The 19,826-nt window shown below is 45.5% G+C and overlaps 1 protein-coding gene across 2 annotated transcripts in view; it reads right to left on the bottom strand.

Annotated features, from left to right (window-relative positions):
* The window catches only part of BRWD3 (bromodomain and WD repeat domain containing 3), a 1,513,493-nt gene that overhangs the window by 1,102,688 nt on the left and 390,979 nt on the right, over positions 1–19,826 (bottom strand). For both annotated transcript variants that reach the window (XM_085607835.1, XM_085607833.1), the window contains 2 exons: positions 16,641–16,769; positions 16,213–16,438 (listed from right to left, as the gene is read on the bottom strand). In XM_085607835.1, the coding sequence (XP_085463961.1) occupies positions 16,213–16,438; positions 16,641–16,769 (355 nt within the window). The remainder of the gene's footprint in view (positions 1–16,212; positions 16,439–16,640; positions 16,770–19,826) is intronic.

Genomic DNA, 19,826 nt, shown 5'->3' with positions numbered 1-19,826 from the left:
CATACAAAATAAGGTCCCCAAAAAAGGAGAACAAGGCTACAGTGAATCTGAGTAACGCAGTAGAAAACCCTCTTCAGACTAAGTATTCGGGTAAGAAAAATCAAGCGACCAAAAGATGCCGTAAGAACAGACTCCCATGAGACCACGAAGCAAGATGTGTGCCAGATGGCTGGAAACTAAACCTGTCATTGACAGCATAATTGAGAAACCTTGGCAGGGAGAGAGTACTCTGCCCTATGAAGGCGGACAGGAGTCAAAGCAAGAGGAAATAAACTGTCCCTGACAATCTTAGTACAACGAGTAGTTAAGACTCCGCACCACACTGACTGTCTGATGTCCGCCAAAAAAGGGAGGTGCCACCAAAAAGCATGTAAATTCAAGTAGTTTGCACATCCTCTGAAAACCTGTAAGTATGCAACCATGCATGCCAATGTAGAGTTATGGAAGAGGCCATAGCCCGACCAACAGGATTGGTGGTATTCATACCATAGCGGATGCGAAGAGTGGCAGCTTGCTGCCCATCACGTACCAGGGGAACAAGACCATTCTGGGCTTCATTCTGGGCTTCTTCCGGAAGGGAAGGTATGAGGCATTCCACTGAGTTCCACAAGGCTTGCGAGAAGAGGGGGAAGGACACAAGAGGTGTTCAGAGAGCGCAGAGCAGCGCTAGAAAAGAGAAAATATGCCTACCACAAGAGTCGAATTCCCTTACCTATCTCACCAGAGGGACGGGAGGGAGAAAAATCTTTATTTTGGGTGGCCAAAGCAGCCTGAACCACAAAGCTCCTAATAGAGAGATGTCTAAAGAGCAATACCTGTGAGGAATAGAGAAATCCACAGGGAGACCCAAGTCAGCTTTAGCTCAAACACCCAGTAGGATATCGAAAACACAGTCACTATAAGGAAGCACAGGCTCAACGTTAGATGGGCCAGGATGTAGAACGTCATGTAAAGAGTCTGTTCACAATTCCACAGAAGCAAGTTGTAAATCCAGTATGACCGAAACTTGATTGAGCATTTCCACCAGAGCGGAACTTGCCTTTGTAGCCAAACCAGGAGGAGACAGGAGGCTGGAGAAGATTCCAAGCCACTGGCATCATCCAAATCAAGTAACCAGTTAGATTGCATTAGAGGTGGAGCCGCCTCCGAAATGGGAGTGGGACACACTACACCATAGGTGGTACTTCCACAACCATGGTCCTCAAAAAACCCAGAGGAAGGGAGTCTGAGACTGTCCGCTTCATCGTCGCTGCATTCAACGTCGGAACCGAAGCTGGTCGACATCCAGAAGGTTATACTATGAAAGAATGACGGCAGTGGTTAACAAGACAGAACAGTCAGCACCTCTGTTGTAGTTTGCATAAGAGTCTACCAAAACATATCTAGGTGTGCTCTATGTCAACACTGTGCCATCTACAGTGCCACTCAGTGCAGTAAGGAACACTTCCTCAATACACATCAAATTATACCAATACGAAGACAGAGCACAACAGGTGACGCCGATTGGCATAGACAGCACCACTATGGGTGCCGGCAGACAAGAGTCCGACGTCGACGGGCCAGAAGCAAGAGCCGAAGATGGGAGCGCTGGCGTGCTGTGCACCGGCGACGCTAAGGTGTCAGACCGAGCAGGCGACCTGAAGCCGGGGGAGAACCTGTCGGCAGGGTCACAGGCACGATCTCCTGTACTTCCGTGGGGCCCGAGGGCACTCCAGAGGGAGGTGATGATCCAAGAATAGAATGAAAAGTTTGAGAATATTGTCTAATCTGGGTCAAAGATGCCCCTGCCCCAGGACAGGTGGGGAGATGTGAGCGGGACTATGCCCCGACACTTCAACAGAAGAGTAGGGACCAGCGGTAGGTGAAGAAGGCGGGCGGCACTGAGACTTAGACCGCCGACACCAAGACTTACTGGCATAACTTACCTCCAGACGTCTAAGGAGAATGACGTCCGCGGGGATGGCTCCTAGCGCAACGCGCGGTCAGTCCATAGAGCACGTAGGGGATCGATGATGAAGAGAAGACTTTAATGACTCTGAAATCCATGCTGTAAGGATCATGCGATATTCCCTGTGCGCTTTCGGTCAGAGCTGGCGACAGGAGTCACACTCTTCGGAGTCATGGTGCTCTCCAAGGCAAACATCTGTCATCCACGAGGCTTGAACTCTGAGCTCCGAGGACACTGAAGGCACACTGCTCCGTTGATGAAAAAAATCAAGTAGGTCAAAAAACGGCAAAGGAACTACAGTGTGGATTTACATTGTTAGCGCCGAAAAGATGGAACTGACTTTAGGGGAGGGTTAATATGGACTCCGTTGAAGTTACAGTCGGGGGACGACTTCACTGCTGAGTTGCTCGATGCCCTCTACCGACGTGCACAGATACTGCTGAAAAACTTCCAGATCCAGTCTGGCGCCTAGGGAGGATTCTTAGATAAGGAATCGGAGGCTCGATGTCTGTATCAGATGTTATCACTGCCACAAAGGATGAGTAGTAAGTCCAGCAACGCACATGGTGAGGCACTGATACTGAAATACCCTCCCATGGAAAATAATAGAAGTAGGGACTCAAAATAAAACTTCATAGTAAATAATGGTAAATGAAATTAAATTATTCAAGATAGTTAAAAGTATAAATTATTTGAATTGAATGTAAAGTATATAAAAATAAAACATTTTTAGTTTAATTTAACATATTGTAATACCTTTTTTAATTTAAAAACTAATTCAACAGTTTTTGTATTATTAAAACCGAATTAAACTTTCAATTAATTCTATTGATAACTTTTAAAATAATTAATACGTATTAAAAAAATATCATTTTATGACTTAAGGTGGGACTGTTTTAACTGGACCTTCAGAAAATAATTGAAATGGAATATATTATACATTTAAAATAAAGATATAAAATTAATTGACAATAATATTTAAATATAATGTTTTACTATTTTTTTCAAGTTTAATATAAACTTTAAAATATCCTTATACCATATCACAGGGAGAAAATTATTATAAATTAATTTTATATATTTCAGATATTTATATTCAATGTAGAGCAAAATAAAAAATGCTACAGCAGTATTAATGTAATTACTGCATTAAATATTTGATAATTTAAATATATTAAATTATAATTATTATTCGGAAGTTCAAATTAAACAAAAATCCTACATTAAGTAAAAAGAAAATGTGTAAAGTAATAATAATTATGAAAATATATTAATAGAATTTAAAATAGTTTGTTTTTAATAAAAACTTGAAGTTTTTGAAATTTTAAATTCAAAAACGTTATTAAAATATAAAAAAACAGGTTTTAGATTAAATTAAAATTATTTATATTTTTAGCCATTTTAAATAATTTTATGTAACATTATTTCCTATAGGGTATTATCCTTGTATCCTTTACTTTCAATAGGAGGGTGTTGGAGTATTAGTGGTTGAACATGTGTGGTGTTGGATTTACCCCAGCTCTGAGCATTTATAACAGTGAAAGTGAAGTACGTTTTTGAACAGTATGTTATTGCACATTTGTAGTACTATTGTAGTACTATTAAACCTAATACACAATGCAATTTGTGAGCAGCCCTGAAAAGGTATAGAGGGTGCAGAGTTTAAGGCATCATTTCAGAGGTGGCTCAAGAAAACCTGACACCAGAATAAAATTATTAACTGATACAATTAATCTGAAGATTTAAAAGGAATTACCTAAATCATTGCTAGTGAACTGCTTATGGATCTGGTAAAATGTTAGCTGTCTGTAGCCTTCATTCTAAAGTAGCTCATCAGCTTATCAGGTGAAAAGTGTACATCTTCAGTGGCTGATTTGCCCCAGCAAGAGTGTGACAAAGTGCAATATGAAAAACGTTGTGTAGGAGCTGCAAGTTTAATTGTGCCTGAATCAGGGTGGCTGCTCTACAGGCTGTGGACACTCAATTCCCAGTGGTGCGGACAAGCCAGCCTTTTCTACATAAGCCGCTACCTAGTAAGGAAATAAAACATCTGCAAGAGGACAATGGGCCATCTACATCAAGCAGTCTGTCTGACGTATCAGTTATTAGGCTAAGGAGAAGGTGACAGACAGTCTGTCTTGAAAAAAGTAGATATTATTTTCTTCAAGGAAGCTCTACACTACTGACATCTCAATTATGTTTATTTGTCAGGCAATAAAGGCCTCTACAAAGGGGCATGTAAGCAGAGGGTTTAGATAACGGAGTTACTTGATGCTGAAAACATTAGCAATTTTCAATGCTGATTGATATGACCTTCTCACCAAATGTGGCTACCTGGATATGGTACATGAGCAACCATTTGCAGAATTAAGTGGTGAGCATGTAAACCCGGATGTGAGAGAGTAGCCCAGCATCTTAAGTTATGGACAGAGAAACACTCATACAAATATAGCCATGCAGCCCTTTTCGTCAGTGTCCTACAAGCGAAAGAGAAGTTAGGGAATCTGTTGGACACTTAAATCACACCCCAGAATTTCAGGGTAGACAAGATTCTCACCATTGGTCAACATCAGTGCCTTTGCTGAATTGCAGTCCTAGTTTCTTTGTGTGTTCTCATCTGGTAATGTGTTATGATGGCTAGGTATCCACTTGTGTGTGGGGGGGGGGACGAGTGGAAATTTTGAACACAAAAATAAAAGACTGACAACACTGGGTGGAAATCCCAAATGCACTTTCCAGACAATCTATAGCATTTTAAACTTGGTCCATTACCAACCGATCTACAGTAAGTGCCAGCCAAATCTTATTCTGAGTTCAGTGGGCAGTAGATGTTTACTCTTGTCACCCAAGACGCTATTACCTTACATTTTTGTGCATGTTATTGAAGGGACAAGTATAAAATGGTTTTGCCAAATAAATGACCCCAGACGTACAGCTATGTATTGTATTGTAATTGCATTTATATAGCGCTTACTACCCCAGGCGAGGCGTCGAAGCGCTTTTTTGGCGAGTAGCACGCTACTCCGGGACCCATAGAGGTTTGGTGTTGAATTAGTATAGTGAAACATGCAAGTAAATTTTAAGTGGTGGATAGGTTAGTCAGTTATTTGGATTCGGAAGGACAGCAGAAGGATAGAAGGAAGAAAAAAAAAAGGTTTGTATTTATATAGCGCTTGTTACCCCTGATGGGGTGTTGAAGCACGCTACTCCGGAAACCCATAAAGGATTAGTGCTGAATTAGTATGGTGAAATATGAAAGTAATTTGAGTGGTGGATATTAGTTAGTTATTTGGAATGAGAAGGATAGCGGAGGGATAAAAGGGAAGAAAGGTTTGCATTCATGTAGCACCTGTTACCCCTGATGGGTGTTGAAGCGCTTTTCTGGTGAGTAGGACGCTACTCCGGAAGCCATAAAGGATTAGTGTTGAAAATTAGTATAGTGAAGTGAGAAGTAATTTGAGTGGTGGATATGTTATTCAGTTATTTGGATAGAGAATGGTATGTTGCGGGATAGAAGAGGGAAAGAGCTTTGTATTTATATAGCGCTTGCTACCCCTTGATGGGGTTTTGAAGTGCGTTATTGGCGAGTAGCACGCTACTCTGGAACCCATAAAGGATTAGTGGTGAATTAGTATAGTGGAATATGGAATTTGAGAAAGGAACATGTTAGTCTGTTATTTTGATTGAAAAGGATAGTGGAGGGACAGAAGAGTGAGATTTTTTATTTTGAGGTCACAGAGTCGGTGGAGGCTTTTGGATGAGTAAAAAGGGGGTTTTGAGGGAAAGAGTCAGAGGGAAGAGTTTAGAAAGGTTTGTTTTGGGGGCTCGGTATAGTAAAAAAGGTGTCAGATGATGCAAGGAGGGGTAGAGAAGGAGAGAATCTAGAAAGGGTTATTTTGGGATCATAGTAGTGGTATGGGGTTTGGGCTAAATGAGAGTGGATGTAGAGGATATATTGATATATGTATAGGGTAAGAGATAGGGTAGTGCATTGGTAATAGTAGAAAGAAGTTTGGGATGAGTCAGAAGGTTGGGCTAGAGGATACATTGAGAGAAGTATAGGCTGAGAAATAGGGTAGTGCATTTGAAATACTAAATTAGAAGAAAGTGATAAATATATAGATCCATAAGTACATTGAAAGTATATAGATGCATTAAGGAGGTAAGTACATATAGATTAAAGATAGTGATAGAGGTACAGGATGAGAAATAGGGTAGTGCATTGGATATGCTTTTTCTGGAGAAAAGTAACAGACACACAGATCCAAGTACATGGAAGGTACATAGATGCACAATGGAAGTACATGTAGACCAAAGACGATTTTTATTTATTTATTTATTTATCATCAGCAACATAATTATTCTACATGTTTATACAAAGCAATACACAAAGATAGGTACATATCTATAGTGAAAATAAATGCTTAAATATAGAAGAATATGCTGTAAATTTCTGTTTGCGTATGGTGCTTATGTGGGAAGAGCCAATTCTTGAGTAGTTTTCTGAAGATAAGGTGGTTGTCAGTGGATCTTATGTTGGGGGGTAAAGAGTTCCATAGTTTGGCTGCTTGAACAGAGAAGGGTGTGCCACCCATGTTTTTTTCTTGTATCTTGGGATTTTGAGGCGAGATGCCCCTTTCAGGCGTCGGTTCCTTTGTTGAATGTGTTTGGTGATTTTATTCCTGATGAAGAGCGGTCCCATTCCATGTATTGCTTTGTAGGCGATACAAAGTAGCTTGAACGTGGATCTTCTGGCAACCGGTAACCAATGCAGGGCTTTCATGGCAGGTGAGATGTGGTCTCGCGGTTTGAAATGCAAGAGTAGTCTGGCAGCCGAGTTCTGAATCCGTTGTAGTCTTTTCATAGTCGTTAAAGGTGATTTGTTGTAGAGGCTATTGGCGTAATCGAGTCTGGACAGAAGAAGGGAGATGGTAGCTTGGACCTTGTGTGGAAATCCCAAATGAGGGAAAATTTGTCGCAGAGTTTTTATAGTGACAAAGCTTGATCTTGCTAGTTTGTCCACTTCGGCATTCCACAGCTTGGAGTCAGTGATCATTCCGAGGTTTCTTACTTCCTTCAATACTTTAGGTGGTGATCCCAGTTCATCAGGCCAAGCGACAAGCGTGTCATAATGTTTCCAATCGCCACACGTGAGTATTTCCGTTTTTGAAGCATTCAATTTGAGATGGCTCCAAGTCATCCACTGCTCCACGGCTCTGAAACAACTGAAAATTGGGGATTTTTCAATGTCTTTGGGGCAGTCCAGTTGAAGGAGTATTTGCATGTCACCTGCATAGTTCTAGCACGTGAGGTGAAATTGATTGATCAGTACCGGTAAGGACTTCATGTAGATGTTGAAAGACATGGGCGAGACGACAGAACCTTGAGGGACCCCTGCTTTTGTGGAGTGTGGTTTCGACGAGAAAGGTGGAGTATGGATGACATTAGTTCTGTTTCGAAGGCAGACAGTCTAGAGCAGTTCCCTCTATGCCGGCTTCATAGAGTCTTTGTTTCAGAGTGTCTTGGTCAACCGTGTCAAAGGCAGCCGAGAAGTCCAAGAGGAGTAGCGCAGCAACCCCGCTGCGGTCAACTGTATTCTTCAGGTCATCCCAGATGGCAAGGAGGGCAGATTCAGTGCCTCTTCCCGGACGGAATCCTGTTTGGAAGTTTGAGAGTATGTCATTCTCTACATTGAATTGTGACATCTGGGTGAACACTGCTTTTTCTATCAGTTTGCCCAGGAAAGGTCAATTTGTAATGGGTCTGTAGTTGTCAGGGTTCAGCAGGTCCAAGTTTGTTTTCTTCAGTAAAGAGCGTATATGTGATTTTTTTAGTTCTGTAAATATTTCGGTAGTTAAGGAATCGTCGAAGATTCTTCTTACTGGAGTGGCAGCAGAGGTTGTTAAAATAATTGTCTTGAAAGTTTGTGGTGGACAAGGGTCAGAAGGGCTACGGGCAGGCCTGCTTGCTTTGACCAGGTCCATAAATTAATTGTGTAAGATGTGTTGGAAGGAACAGAGAAGCTGGGTTAGAGTATTCTTGGATTGTTCTTGTGTACAGGGGTAAGAGCTGGTGCTTTTTATCTGTTTTAAGTACGAGTCCAATGTGTCTGCTTTGTCAGTGTCACAAAAAACTTACTTGTGGAGAGGCTTGCGTGTGCTCCCTGCTCTCTTAGCGGATTGCTGCCGTGGGCTCTCCTCTGCTGGTGTCTCCTTCCCGCCACCGCACTTGGTGTCCTCGCGACCGCGGCTGGAACGGGGGACTACATCTCCCGGCAACCTCTGCCTCCAGGGGGAGGAAGTTCCCGCCCACTACTCGCCACCTGCGCCTGGAGGCGCTACAAATCACAGCCTAACCTCGGTGGAGCGGGGGTCACAAAAAACGTACTTGTGGAGAGGCTTGCGTGTGCTCCCTGCTCTCTTAGCGGATTGCTGCCGTGGGCTCTCCTCTGCTGGTGTCTCCTTCCCGCCACCGCGCTTGGTTTCCTCGCGACCACGGCTGGAACGGGGGACTACATCTCCCGGCAACCTCTGCCTCCAGGGGGAGGAAGTTCCCGCCCACTACTCGCCACCTGCGCCTGGAGGCGCTACAAATCACAGCCTAACCTCGGTGGAGCGGGGGTCACAAAACACTTACTTGTGGAGAGGCTTGCGTGTGCTCCCTGCTCTCTTAGCGGATTGCTGCCGTGGGCTCTCCTCTGCTGGTGTCTCCTTCCCGCCACCGCGCTTGGTGTCCTCGCGACCGCGGCTGGAACGGGGGACTACATCTCCTGGCAACCTCTGCCTCCAGGGGGAGGAAGTTCCCGCCCACTACTCGCCACATGCGCCTGGAGGCGCTACAATTCACAGCCTAACCTCCGCGTCGCGGGTCCGCGCGCGGGCAGCGCCGGGAGAAGCCCGGGACAAGGGCGGGACCGTCTGTGGCCGTCCGGGGCCGACGAGGGCCGGGCTGGGCCAGCCCCCTAACTGCCACTCCAAACTGTGAGTATCGCTATTACCAATTGCGAAATAAAACATTGTACACTATGACTACTAGAAGGGGCGCCAAACCGACACCCATAGGAATGGTTGCAGGGACTCTCGATCAATTTATAACGAGAGCGTCATCAGTCCTTGAAAGAGAAATTGCGCTGACGCAGCGCCGTCTGTCCCAAGACCCTATTTTTTCGAGGAGATCCTCTCTGGGCCCGATTGCTCATGTATGTTCACCAGCCCCTATACAGCCAAATAGAGCTACTTTGGATCCCCCCGCAGACGAAACTGAGAACAACCTAGGTGCCCAGGCTGAAGCCTCAAATCGACTAAACCAATCATTATCTGGCCAGGGCACAAACACACTTCCTGCTCCAACGGTAATGAGCCCAAACGAACAGACGAATCCACGTTCTAAGGAAGGTGCAATTGCTAAAAAGAAGAAGGCTGCTACTGCACCTCGGGCCAGAAAACCCAATCAGCCTAAACCCAACAGCTCTTTGGTACCCCAGCCCACAGAGCCATGCACCCCTGAGGTTTTAACAGACACCTCTCCTAAGGCCGGAGGAGAACTCGAAATTACATGCCCTCCCTATTTTGAGTCTTTGGTGGGGAAATTGAGCCTGGCCCTATCCTCTTTTATTCATCCTGTGGTGCAAAAATTGAATTGCTTAGAAGAAAGACTGGGGAAACTGGAGTATCTGCTTGGGGGAAATATGGACCTTAGAACGGACTTTCTTGCAATTCAAACCCAAGTCGAGGCTTTAGTAAAAACAGTCAATGCCCCACAGCCACAACTTAAGCCAACACATAACATTGCAAAGGACCAACTTATCTTGCCCACCACATTGGGATCAACCTTGAGCTCTAATCCAATTGGCCCAAAAAATTAACTTTTCTACTGTGGAAAATGCAAATCCCTCCCAATCTGATAATCCACCCAGTATCGCCATTCCAGGGAAGGAGTCTTCAAACCCCTGTGGAGGGAAATTTATCCATCGTGACCTACCCTGCATCAATTTACCCCCGGACTGCGCCCCATTTGTAGTGATTCTTACGGAGGTCCCTGAGTTAATGAGTCCCAAACAGGAATCTTATGAGGAACTCAAAAATAAGACAATCCATTGGTTGAACACCCACAGACCCTTGCCCAGATTAACCCAAAGCAAGATTTTGTTTGCTAGAAGGGTGAGGTGGGTGGGACATAAACCAAAAAATGTGGACGGGGATTGTATAATTATCAATTTTGAGGATCACAGGGCTGTCGATCACATTTGAAGTTGGCAACAGATAAGTCCCAATACAATGATCAAATCTCTGAGGTTAGACTATTTTTATCTAACAGATCATGTTCATCCCCCCTCTGACTATGGTAGGAACCTTGTGACGCCACAGCAGGAGGATATTTGGCATTATGTACATAGAAGTAGGGGTGTTCAATGTAGGGGAGAAGCAATTGGAATCCCGTTGAGCAATAGATATAGTATGCTTGACCAGGTGGATTGATTCCCTGCACCCCCCAGTTCCACACTGATTTACCACTTAAATTCTATTAACACGAAAGGGGCTTTTAAGCCCACCAGGAGGGAGTACATGGAGGTAGCCAAAATTGTTGATAAATCTTCGCACCATATAGCAGCTAGAATGATGTACAATGAAAAGCCTTTAGCTAGTACAGGGGAGTCTGAGGTTGACTTACTTCTTCCCATGTTTGACCATTGTCCCTCGGACACACAAGTCCAGACTGCCACTGTGCAGCCAGTCTTACTCTTAGCTGACCCCGGGACGCTTGATCATGATGGGTCAATTCGTAAGGTATGCCTAAGGTCCAAGCAGGCACTGCCAATTGGGTCTCTTAAAATCCTATCATGGAACATAGCGGGACTTACATCCAACCTAGACATCCCGGATTGGTGTACCTTTGTGGACTCTCACGGGTTCAGTTTATTCCAGGAAACGTGGGAGGTCGATCCAACTCATAGACTGGGGTTTGTCACTTTCACGGAACCTGCATCTAAAGGCACTAGAGGAAGACCATCAGGAGGTTTGTGCACCTGGGTGGGCACCCACTTAGGTTTCACGTTGAAAAAACTAGAGACAAATAGCCCTGACATCTTATGTATTTTGATGACTCATAATAAAACACCAAAAATAGCTTTGATTAACATCTACTCCCGATCAGTACAATCTGGCACAACCTTGGACAACTTAACTGCGCTGCTACACACGCTTGGGGGCGACGTAGTTCTGCTGATTGGAGGGGACTTCAATTGTCATTTTGAACCTTTGCAAGGGGTCCCCCCAATCACATTGGCTGAGGATGAAACTTGGGCAGTCCCGCCATCCAATGCATATCCTGTGAAAAATTGGTCTGCCCTATCCCTCCAGCTGACCTCCCTTACTTATACGTTTTCTCTTAGAGCCTGCAATGGACGCATCAAGAGTGACACTCCAGCCCAGTTTACTTACAATGCTCTGGGGCATACATCTATCATTGATTACTTTCTAGTGAGTTTGGCACTTGGGCCAAAAACCCTAGATTTTAGTGTACCTACCCGTACAGAAAGTGACCATAACCCCTTGATAATTGAGTTGGATTACCAGTTAATCAGTGGGGATAGCGCCCCAGTTAACTCCCCAAGTAATAATCTAAGAATAGTGCAAGGTGGGAGAAGAATTCGATGGGCGGCTGTCCTTTCATCTACCGAAACTATGGCAAAACTATACCACGATGCTATCCCCCTGCTTGAAAGGGCATATTGCACCTTCACCAACTCTTCGAATGTGGAAGTCGAGTCAATGACCGAAATCCACAGTGGAATGGTTGCTATACTAAAGGACACTTTTTACAAAGAAGGCATTGCCAAACCCAAACAATGTAATGATTACAATCCGTGGTTTAACAAATCCTGCAGGGATGCAAAAACAGCGCTATTGCTGGCTCTAAGGCTAGGCAGCAGGCCTAATGTCATTGTAGCCAGAAAAGAATATAAAAAACTGATAAAAAAACGCCAAATTAGAATGGGAGGTGGATCGTTGGGTGGCCATTACATCCGCACTTGCGGTAAAGGACTCAAGGACTTTCTGGAATGTTGTACATACAGGGATTCCAGAAGGTAGGACCACGATCTCCCCTAATATCTCCGAAGAAGCCTGGTCCACCTACTTTAAAGATCTTTACTCACTTCCTCCTCTTTGTGCAAACCAAGTCCCCCCTAGCCCTCCACCCCTGAACCTTACATGGCCAGCGCAATCTTTCTCATTGGAGGAAGTAAAGTTGGCCATTTCTAGCATTCAGTCTAACAAAGCGCCAGGACTTGATAAGATCCCCGGCGATCTATTTAGAGAAGAACCAGCAGTTTGGGGCCCATACCTTCTGGTTTTATTCAATGCGATTCTGCAGGGCCTACCACTGCCAAGTACTTGGTTAGGGGCTGAGATTATCCCAATACACAAAAAGGGCTCTCCGCTCCAGCCCTCTAACTATAGGCCGATCAGCCTTATTGACGTCACACAAAAAATCTATGCCAGGCTACTGCTTCATCGACTAGAGACCTGGATTAGTGATAATGACATATTGACGCCGTTACAGGCGGGGTTCAGGGCAAAAATATCAACAACCGACCAACTATTCCGGTTGCAAGTGCTCCATTGGAAGCACGTGACTTTGGACGGGGGTAGTCTCTATCTCACATTTGTTGACCTAAAGTCAGCATTTGATATGGTGGATCGGAACCAGCTTTGGTCCTTTTTATTATTAATGGGGGCGCCACCTTATCTATGCCAACAATTTAAGAACTTACATGAAGGCACTTATGCGAGAGTTCGCTTCCGTAAACTAGGACAGCTTACTGGTCCGTTCCCCATTGAGAAAGGTGTTAGACAGGGATGCGTCCTTGCCCCGACTTTATTTTCCCTGTTTCTCAATGGGCTAATCGAAGATCTTTTAGCTACAAATGACATCGACTCCCCCAAATTGGGTGCCCGGAGATTCCCCGCCCTAATGTTTGCGGACAACACGCTCCTGCTTTCAAAATCCCCAATGGGGATGCAGCGCGTGTTAAACCAATTTTCTAATTTTTGCTCCAAAAGAAACCTGGTGGTCAACGTATACAAGACTAAATATATGGCCTTTAATGCCAATACTGTCAATTGCCCCCATCCAACAATGGACGCCAGACCCCTCGAAAGGGTCCCGACCTTTGAATATCTGGGTCTGACTCTGAACGACAAAATGGGATGGGGCCCTCAAATGGTGAAAGCTAATCTAAGGTTAACTCGAGCAGCAGGTGGAATTTTGAAAGTACAGAAGAATTGCACACACAAAACAATAAGTGCCCCCCTTGAAATCTTCAAAGTCCGAGCTAGGGCATCTTCCCTGTATGGGGCGGAACTTTGGGGACACACATCAGTTAGTAACCTATCACTAACTGAAAATAATTTCATAAGACAATTGTTGGATTTACCTCAAAGCACTCCTTTGGTTCCTCTAAGATTAGACCTAAACATTTGCCCTATTTCAGAAGTGATTGCTCTTCGGCCCTTACTGTATTGGAAGCGCCTGTGGAGCACCCCTGAGTTGGTGCACTATAAGGAGGAGCTTAAAGAAGTGTTAGCTTCATTGGGCTCTGGCAAGATTCCTTGGTTGGCTTTTGTAAAACAGTCACTGATATCGACTGGGTTTGAGGAACTCTGGTTGCCTGCCCAGCCACATCTAAACAAACTATGATAAGCACTGTTAAAGAAATTAACTTAATGAACCTTTTTAGCTCCACAAAAGGTTCAAGCCTGACCGATATTTTCTTGGACACCAAGTACTTTTATAGTTTTGAGCCTGCGATTGATACAATCCAACCTACACTAGCAAAGAAACTGTACTTGCAATTTAGATATGGCACTTTGCCCCTTTTCCAAAAAATTGATAGGTGGAAAGGGGGCCCTGTGTGTCCCTGCCCAGGTTGCTCGCAAGAGGATGAAACTTCTGTGCACGTCATCCTCTTTTGTCCAGCTTACTCCCATATTAGAAAGAAATGGATGATTCAGCTATGCAAGAACTTGGGTATAAGGCAATACCTGGCTTTTTTTAGGATTCTGAAAACTGACACAGATGCAGTGATTGTCTCTGCAGTAGCTAAATATTTACATTCCATGTGGATAACCCGAAGGAATTTGATAAACAATGCTGTAGCACTTTAACACCAAGTCCATGACCACCAAAAAAACATTTTATCTCCTTTGAATGATCTGACTTTTATCAATTTTAGAACTTTTAAGAATTATTTAAATTTAAAAAAAAAAAAGTGTCTAACATTTAACTAAAAATTCCTGAGATTAATATATTGGAATGTATTGCTTGACCTGTTGTATTGTTGTGTTCCTTTTTTCTATTTTCTTTTTCTGTATGTGCTTTTATGGTAAATCTAACCGCAATAAAGCTGATTTGAATTGAATTGTAATAATTTGTCAGTTAGTTAGTTAGTCTTGAGTAACCGACAGGGGCACAGAGAGCCTGGGACCCACATCTGGGCATACCCAGCGCACTTAGAGGGAGAAAGCAAACGACAACCAAAAAATGGTTGTAATGCAAAGCAAAGCAAACATTCATCTGCTTAAGACAGGGACTTCATATGCCAATGCAGTGGTAGCAGCTTTGGCCCTGAGCACGCACTTCTTCTGGAGACTGCTGAAAGTAATCAGATGTCGCTGCTTAGTCAATCAATCAATCAATCAATCAATCAGGTGTTTGTTGAGAGCGACTACTCACCCGTAAGGGTCTCAAGGTGCTGGGGGGAGCGCTGCTCAATGATAAAGCATCAAGGCAGAGACTGCAAATGCTCAGGCACAGAATTCCCCCATGTTGCTGTGACAGTAGATCATCCCGGAGGGATATCCTGATCGCAGGACACATGTTCAAACCCGGGAGTTCTGAACGCCATACTCTCCATACCCAATCCAGAGACACTAGAATGACTTGGGCCTGGTCCATCCAAGTCTTCTTATGAACTCAGGGCAGAAGTGGTATTGGTGCGTCCCAGGTTCCACTCAAGGTGAAATAAGTCTCCGAGCATTAGAACCCTTGGAAACTCCAATGCGCAGAAGCACGGACTGTTCTCGGTGTTGGCAAAAAAGATCGAGCCAATGTTCTCCCCATTCGTGGAAGAGACCATGCGCTCTCTCGGGATGTAGCTGCTATTCATGATCCACTAGGCATCAACAACTGAGCTGGTACTCTCTGGCAGTCAAGGATACTGCTAAGTGATTCACTATCAGGAAAATTCATTGGCAGATCAGCCATTGGGGAAGTTGATAGGATACAGCGTGAATCCGCTGCAATCGCTCGTCCAGAAAAAACACCCCTCCTCTAGAGACCCCTCACCCACCAGGGCCGCCCCCAGGGGGCACGCCCTACGACTGGGGCCCCTCCCAATCCTCCGCGGACCGAGGTGTGTCGCGACTCGTGAAAAACGCAGGAGCACCCACCGGTGCAGACCACGTGCAGTGCAGTGAAGTGGCGAGGAAAAAGAAAACTCAAAAATATCGAACCAGCCGGCCACTGCTATAAGGAGTGGATAAAACATCTACCTTTAAGTGCTTGGCCTAGCCTTGCCCACACTCACTAGAGTGCAATACCTCAGCAGGATTACCAAGATGCTGCCTGATGTATATGCTCTCTGCAGCAGTGACCGCTAGGCCACTGGTAGACTGCTTGGACTCTCTGGAGCCATCACTGAACACTACACCACCCTGCTATCAGCCCCACCTTCTAAGCATTTTTTGTTCTTTGTAATGCACAACATACATTTTCTCAATTGGACCATGCAGGTCAGCACAGTTAACCAATGAAGGCCCCGTAGGATGAGAAAAAAACAGAGAAGGGCAACAGTCTAAACTGTGTGAATGAGTGCTTTTTTGTCGGCTTTCATATGGTTTAATTAATGCAGAAAAGCATGTTGACTTTACATACAGTGCTTCCTACTCCATCATGGACAATGAAGTGTCATGTTTGAAAGTGTGGAAGGGGGACAGAAAAATCTATACCTGGTGAGCAGCCATCACAATAGCCGACATCCCCAACGATATGTCAGTATGCTTAGGGTACAAGGGAGTGGTACCAAAGGCAAGTTTAAGGGCAGGTAGTTGGAAAGTAATTAAGCCATTATGTATCTCCACACTGTAGCAGATTCAGGATAGCTTGCTAAAGCCTTTATGAATTCCTAGTGAAACACATTAAAAGCATTTTGACTTCAACTTTTTAAAAAGGAGATGAATGCAACAACAATCTTTGATCATTACCATTGGAAATATATCCGAGTTGTGGGATGAGTTGTTCGTCTTTGCAGTTTTCTCGACCAGGTACGAGTCTTTGGAATTTAGGCGAATGAGGATTTCCATCAACATCCACCAGGAAGGGAGGAGGCATCAAATGTGGGGCTTGTTGGGTTTGTTCATCCAAGACAAAGTTATTAGCATCACGGATAAGTGGCCGGTAATCTGTATGGAAGAACATTTGATCTGGAATCTAGAGAAGAAAAAAAATGAGAAATAATTAATTTTAAGCGATTCCTTTTAAATCTCTGTTGCCATAGCCATTTGATTTTTGGTATCCTTAGCAGAGACATGACAACATGTGTGACATCAGCAATTATTTAGTATAAGGCATGTTATAATTCGCATACGCAACAAAAAAATCTGCTCATGTAAGACACAAAAGGTTCACTGACTTTTTCATAAGGTTTACTGCAGCCAAAACCAAACAGCAGCAGATGTCCATGAGAATCCGTGCAAGCAAAGTTTTGCCCATCTGTCGAGAACTTGCAATCAAAGACTGCACCATGACCTTGACCTTCAATCTGTAGAATCCGAAAAAGTAATATATGAATTCAAAACAAGACAAACATTAAATTATATCTAAAATAAATAAGTCAATTAGGATGGCTTATTGTCACATTTTCTCTCAAACACTGTTCTTGTAGAAGACTTATTACGACTTAACAAGCTTGAAAATAAATTGAAGCAACCAGACAGCCTTTGGTACATCATTGATTAAACCAAAAGTTTATTGTTAACCATTGAAGCACGAGTTACTTACCTTCGGTAACGATATATCTATAAGAAACATTAGTTAGTTAGATTCCTTACCTTAGAATATCCCCAGATGCCAGGCTGGATCCGGGAAGATTTTTCGTCAGCAATACCCTGCGCGTCGGTAGGCATTGTCTGCGGCTCCGCGTCCGTCGTCGGCGTCATGATCGCCGGGATGATGTCGGAGTACTTAGACGCCACCCTTGCACGCTGATGTCAGTTCTGTATATAGCTTTCCGCGCCAGGAACGCAAAGCCATGCAAGAAACCGACACTGGTGCCATGAAACTAGGGCCTTGAAAGGGATGACCTTAACCCTAGATATCGGTTCGCAGAACGGGGAGGATGGGTGGGGCGGTGAGCAGTCTAACTAATGTTTCTTACAGATATATCGTTACCGAAGGTAACTTACTTGTGCATCTGAAAGAAACACGTTAGTTAGATTCCTTACCTTGGAATAGATGCCAGAGCAATACCAACCCCGGTGGTGGGTCTGCGAACCAAGATCACACCAGGAAGTCCTGGAGAACGGAACGGCCAAAGAAGCCGTCTCTCCGGACTTGGCTGTCCAGGCAGTAATGCTTGGCAAACGTGTGCAGCGAGGCCCAGGTTGCTGCCTGACAAATGTCCTGCAGAGGGACTCCTCGTCCCAAGGCAGTAGTAGCCGCTGTGGCCCGAGTGGAATGGGCCCTAAGCCCCACAGGAGGATCCTTCTTAGCCAAGGAATAACAGACCTTAATGCACAAAACGACCCACCAAGAGATGGTTCGCTTGTGCACTGCCCGCCCCTTCTTACCACCCACGTAGCCAACGAAGAGTTAGTCGTCCACCCGGAACTGTTTTGTGCGATCCAGATAAAAGGAGAGCACACGTTTTGGGTCCAGACAGTGGAGCCTCTCTTCCTCTTTCGAGGGATGCGGAGGCGGAAAGAAGGTGGGTAAGGTAATGGACTGCCCGATGTGAAAGGCAGTAACCACCTTAGGAAGAAAAGAAGGGCGTGTCCTCAGAACAACCTTGTAAGGATGGACAGAGAGGAAAAGAGGTTTAGAAGAAAGAGCCTGGAGCTCACTCTTCTGGCAGAGGTGATGGCAACCAGGAAAGCAGTCTTTAGAGTCAGAAGACGAAGAGGACAGTTATGAAGTGGCTCAAAGGGAGCGCCCATCAGATAAGTTAACACCAGATTCAAGTCCCACTGAGGCATTACAAAGGGAACAGGAGGGAACATGTGAGTAATGCCTTTCAAGAATCTATTGAAAACAGGGGACTTGAAAAGAGAAGGCTGATCAGGAAGCCTTAAGAAGGCTGAAACAGCTGAAAGATATCCCTTGATGGTGCCCAGAGCAGAGCCCTGCTGGGCCAGGGAGAGAAGAAAGAGGAGAACCTCAGAAAGAGGGGCGAAAAGGGGATCCACAGCCTTTGCTGTGCACCATGCCACAAATTTGTTCCACCTGCAGGCGTATACCGTTTTAGTGGAGGGACGCCTGGCTGCCAGAATGACATCACAGACTTCAGGAGGCAAGTCAAATGGCATCAACTGCCGCTGCTCAATCTCCACGCATGGAGGTGGAGGCTGGACAGGTTTGGGTGGAGGACCGTCCCCTGCTGCTGCGACAGAAGGTCCTCCTGAAGAGGCAGTCGAATCGGGGGATCGATTGACAGACTGAGTAGCTCGGGATACCAGTATTTTCGTGCCCAATCCGGAGCCACAAGGATGACTTGGTCCCGGTTGCGGCTGATCTTCTTCAGCACTCTGGGCAGAAGTGGTATAGGCGCAAAGGCGTATAACAGACCGCAACTCCACTTGCGACGAAAAGCGTCGCCGCGCGAGTGCCGCCTTGGAAATTCCAATGCGCAGAACTGATGACATTGCGCATTCTCTTCAGTGGCGAATAGATCTAACCAAGGCTCTCCCCACTGCCGAAAGAGGCCTTGCACCACGTCCGAGTTCAGATGCCACTCGTGATCCATCATGCACCGGCGGCTGAGTTTGTCCACCCTGGCATTCAGAGAGCCCACCAGATGTTGAACCACCAGGGTGATGCCCTGATGTTCCACCCATGTCCAGAGGCGCAGAGCCTCCTGACAAAGGTTTGGGACGTGGAGGCCTGGATAACCAGACTCTCAGGGGTGGGGTGTACGGACAGAAAGCTGGGAGGTGGCACCAGTCCACATTCCGATCCACAGGAGAGACTGTGGAGGGCTTGGACCAAGTGCCCATCAGAACGTCGGTGAGGGCCTCATTAAACTGCAGCAGAGGCTCCGAAGAGCTTACTGGCAGTTGAAACACCTCAGTGAGGAGTTTAGTCCTCACGGCCGCTGCAGGGAGCTCCAGGTGCAAGGCCTGAGCCGCCCTGCGCAGCACCACAGCATAAGTAGCACCCTCCTCCGTAGCCACGGAAGGAGGAGAGATGAAACCAGTGTCAGGCGAAGCGTCTAGACCACTGGCGTCCCCCAGCTCATCTGCCCAGTCCGGACTTAACTGACACTGCTGTGCCAGAGGGTCCTCAGACCCCTCGCAGTCCTCCCCTTCATCCGTGTCCTGGTAAACAGGCATAAATGACGGAGCCGGGTCATAGGTGAAAGGCTCACCCATCGACGCCGGAGACGGCGCCGGACCCGGACCGGGGCTGAAACTAGGGACGGTGTTGTCCGATTACAGTGCCGGGAGCAACACCATGGGGGTCGGCGCCAGCGGAGGAGTCGTGAGTTTGGGCGCAGCTGCAACTGTAAATAAAGGTAGGAACCGATTCTCCTGCATGTTTTCCCCCCCATTTTTTGCAAGTACAAAAGGAGTGGGCACCCAAACTCAAAGTAGGTTTCCAATTT

Source organism: Triturus cristatus, chromosome 5_2 (genome assembly GCF_964204655.1).
Source record: "Triturus cristatus chromosome 5_2, aTriCri1.1, whole genome shotgun sequence".
Lineage (NCBI taxonomy): Eukaryota > Metazoa > Chordata > Amphibia > Caudata > Salamandridae > Triturus > Triturus cristatus.
Note: the sequence above shows the minus strand (reverse complement) of the source record. Positions and strands in the feature narration are given on the sequence as shown.